Here is a 2500-nt window from a genome sequence, read left to right as displayed (position 1 = left end):
TACAGATGGAATTAGAAATATGTTTTGTTTTTTTACTGTTTTTTAATGTTTTAGTTTTTTATTAATATCTGTTTTTTTAATGATATACAGATGGAGTTATAAATATGCTTTTTTTTCTTTACTGTTTTTTAATGTTTTAGTTTTTTATTAATATCTGTTTTTTTAATGATATACAGATGGAATTAGAAATATGTTTTGTTTTTTTTTACTGTTTTTTAATGTAGTTTTTATTAATATCTGTTTTTTTAATGATATACAGATGGAGTTATAAATATGCTTTTTTTCTGTTTTTTAATGTTTTAGTTTTTATTAATCTCTGTGTTTTTAATGATATACAGATGGAGTTATAAATATGCTTTTTTTTTTTTTACTGTTTTTTAATGTTTTAGTTTTTATTAATCTCTGTTTTTTTAATGATATACAGATGCCTGAACAGGGACTACAGGTGAAATTCCCCGTACTGCTACAACCTGGCACACAACATCTGTCCTTTTTAAGGTTAATGTACGTTGTGCATTGTCCCTGTCTAAATAAATGAATAAATAAAATGAAATGAAAATGAACGTTGCGTGCCGTCTCACCTGGACAGGGGACGAAGCAGGGCTGTTCCATCTCCTGCTGCACCTGTTGCTTCAGTTTGTCTCCACAGAGTTCGTCCTGAACCGGCTGAGAAGGAGATTCGGGCCAGTCGCCCCAGTGGACCACACAGGAGATGCTCCGCCTCCGAAAGCCTTCACCACACTCAGCACCCTGCACACGCACACACACACACACACACACACACACACACACACACACACACACACACACACTGATATACACACCTTTGACCATAGAAAGAGTTAGGATTCAAACATAACCTCATCATTATTCATGTACGTGGTTCTCCAGACTTTAACCCTTTCATGCAGTAAGGTTCCAGTAGTTTTGGATTTTTCATTCTAGTTTAGTTTGATTTAGTTTGGACTTTTTTTCTCTAATTCAGTTTGTTTTAATTAGTTTGTAGAGCAGGTTTGATAGTTTTTATTAATTTTCATTATTTTCTAAATGCTTAGTTGTAGTTCAGTTGTAGTTTAGTTGTAGTTCAGTTGTAGTTCAGTTGTAGTTCAGTTGTAGTTTAGTTGTAGTTCAGTTGTAGTTCAGTTGTAGTTCAGTGGTCTCTTTTCTCTTCTTCTCTGTGCTCCTATTCAAATCAATCCCAGACAGGACTCTGCTGCTTTAGTCTCCATGTTTCCAGGTAGAGTGGGGACCAGAAGACGACTGGAAACCACAAGTGAACACAAGTGACGGACCCTTAAATATCATATGGTGCCAGCAGATAAAATTGCTAGAGTGAAATAAATCAATTTCATATCAGTCTGACATTGACAAAGACGAAAACGAAGGGAATTTTATCCATAATTTTTATCCATTTTAGTTAGTTTTGTAAACACACAATACAGTTTCAGTAAGTTATGTTTTTTTTCTTTTTGATTATAGTTTTTACTTATTTCAGTTAACGAAAATGTTTTTACAATTCTAGTTTTCGTTATTTCGTTAGTTTTCGTTCCTGATAATAACCTTGTCATGCATGAATTATGAGAACCTTAACTGAGATTTTTTTCTTGAGTAATTTTATTCCTCCTTACGCATTAAAAAAAACAATGTGATTAATTCATTATTTTCATTAAGCTATTTTTATGGAGATGCAAAACTGTCCACTCAGCCAGACACTATGTATTGAATTTCTGAAGCAAAGAAACATGTATTTACTGATATACTGTGTAAAAACTATGAAATAAAAACATTTTAATGCTGCTAATCTGATGTTTTCTCACATTTGAACAAACTCTAATAGTAGTTATTACTCACTTCATGGAGATAATATGCAAAAATGAAAAAAAAAAAAACAAAAAACTTTTGTTGTTAATTACAGTCTAATAACAATAACAAGGAACTGGTTTACAGTCAAACATGGTAGATCAGGTTTATCAAGAAAAGCAAACTTACAGTAATGTTATCAGTGTCAGTGTATGGGATGGTGCATAAGTGTCCACTGTGTCGGCTGATCTGGAACTAAAACAACCAAACCCAAGAATATACAAGAGAACAGCTGGAGAAGAACTGTCCACTGGAGTGACCACTGGAGTGACCACTGTGCATGAAGGAACTATTTATAGTATTTTGACTCTCAAATGATAAAAAAAATGACCTACAACTATCATTAGTGAATGGTTCTAATTATAGATGGATGAAACGACACTTTGTTATTTTCATCAACTGTCCAAATATGTGAGTGTGAGTTTTAGTTTGAGGCAGAAAACTGGATGATCCCACAGTGGTGGACCTACCTACTGGTGCTCTTCCACGTAACTAATACAACACATATTTAACTCAAGCTGTGTCCCACGTATATAACTTTTAGGAAGTTTACGCAAAGTTGTCCAACTGTTAATATTTCAGGAGTAGATTTGGGAAAAGTGAAGGACATGCACTTGTTTTTGCATTTTCGTTGCAAAAG

The 2500-nt window shown here is 33.4% G+C and overlaps 1 protein-coding gene across 1 annotated transcript in view; it reads right to left on the bottom strand.

Annotated features, from left to right (window-relative positions):
* The window catches only part of LOC115412457 (thrombospondin type-1 domain-containing protein 7B-like), a 42195-nt gene that overhangs the window by 39093 nt on the left and 602 nt on the right, over positions 1-2500 (bottom strand). Inside the window, exon 2 of the mRNA XM_030124985.1 lies at positions 582-750. Within this exon, the coding sequence (XP_029980845.1) occupies positions 582-750 (169 nt within the window). The remainder of the gene's footprint in view (positions 1-581; positions 751-2500) is intronic.

The sequence above is a fragment of the Sphaeramia orbicularis genome, chromosome 21, assembly GCF_902148855.1.
Source record: "Sphaeramia orbicularis chromosome 21, fSphaOr1.1, whole genome shotgun sequence".
In the NCBI taxonomy this organism is placed as follows: domain Eukaryota; kingdom Metazoa; phylum Chordata; class Actinopteri; order Kurtiformes; family Apogonidae; genus Sphaeramia; species Sphaeramia orbicularis.
Note: the sequence above shows the minus strand (reverse complement) of the source record. Positions and strands in the feature narration are given on the sequence as shown.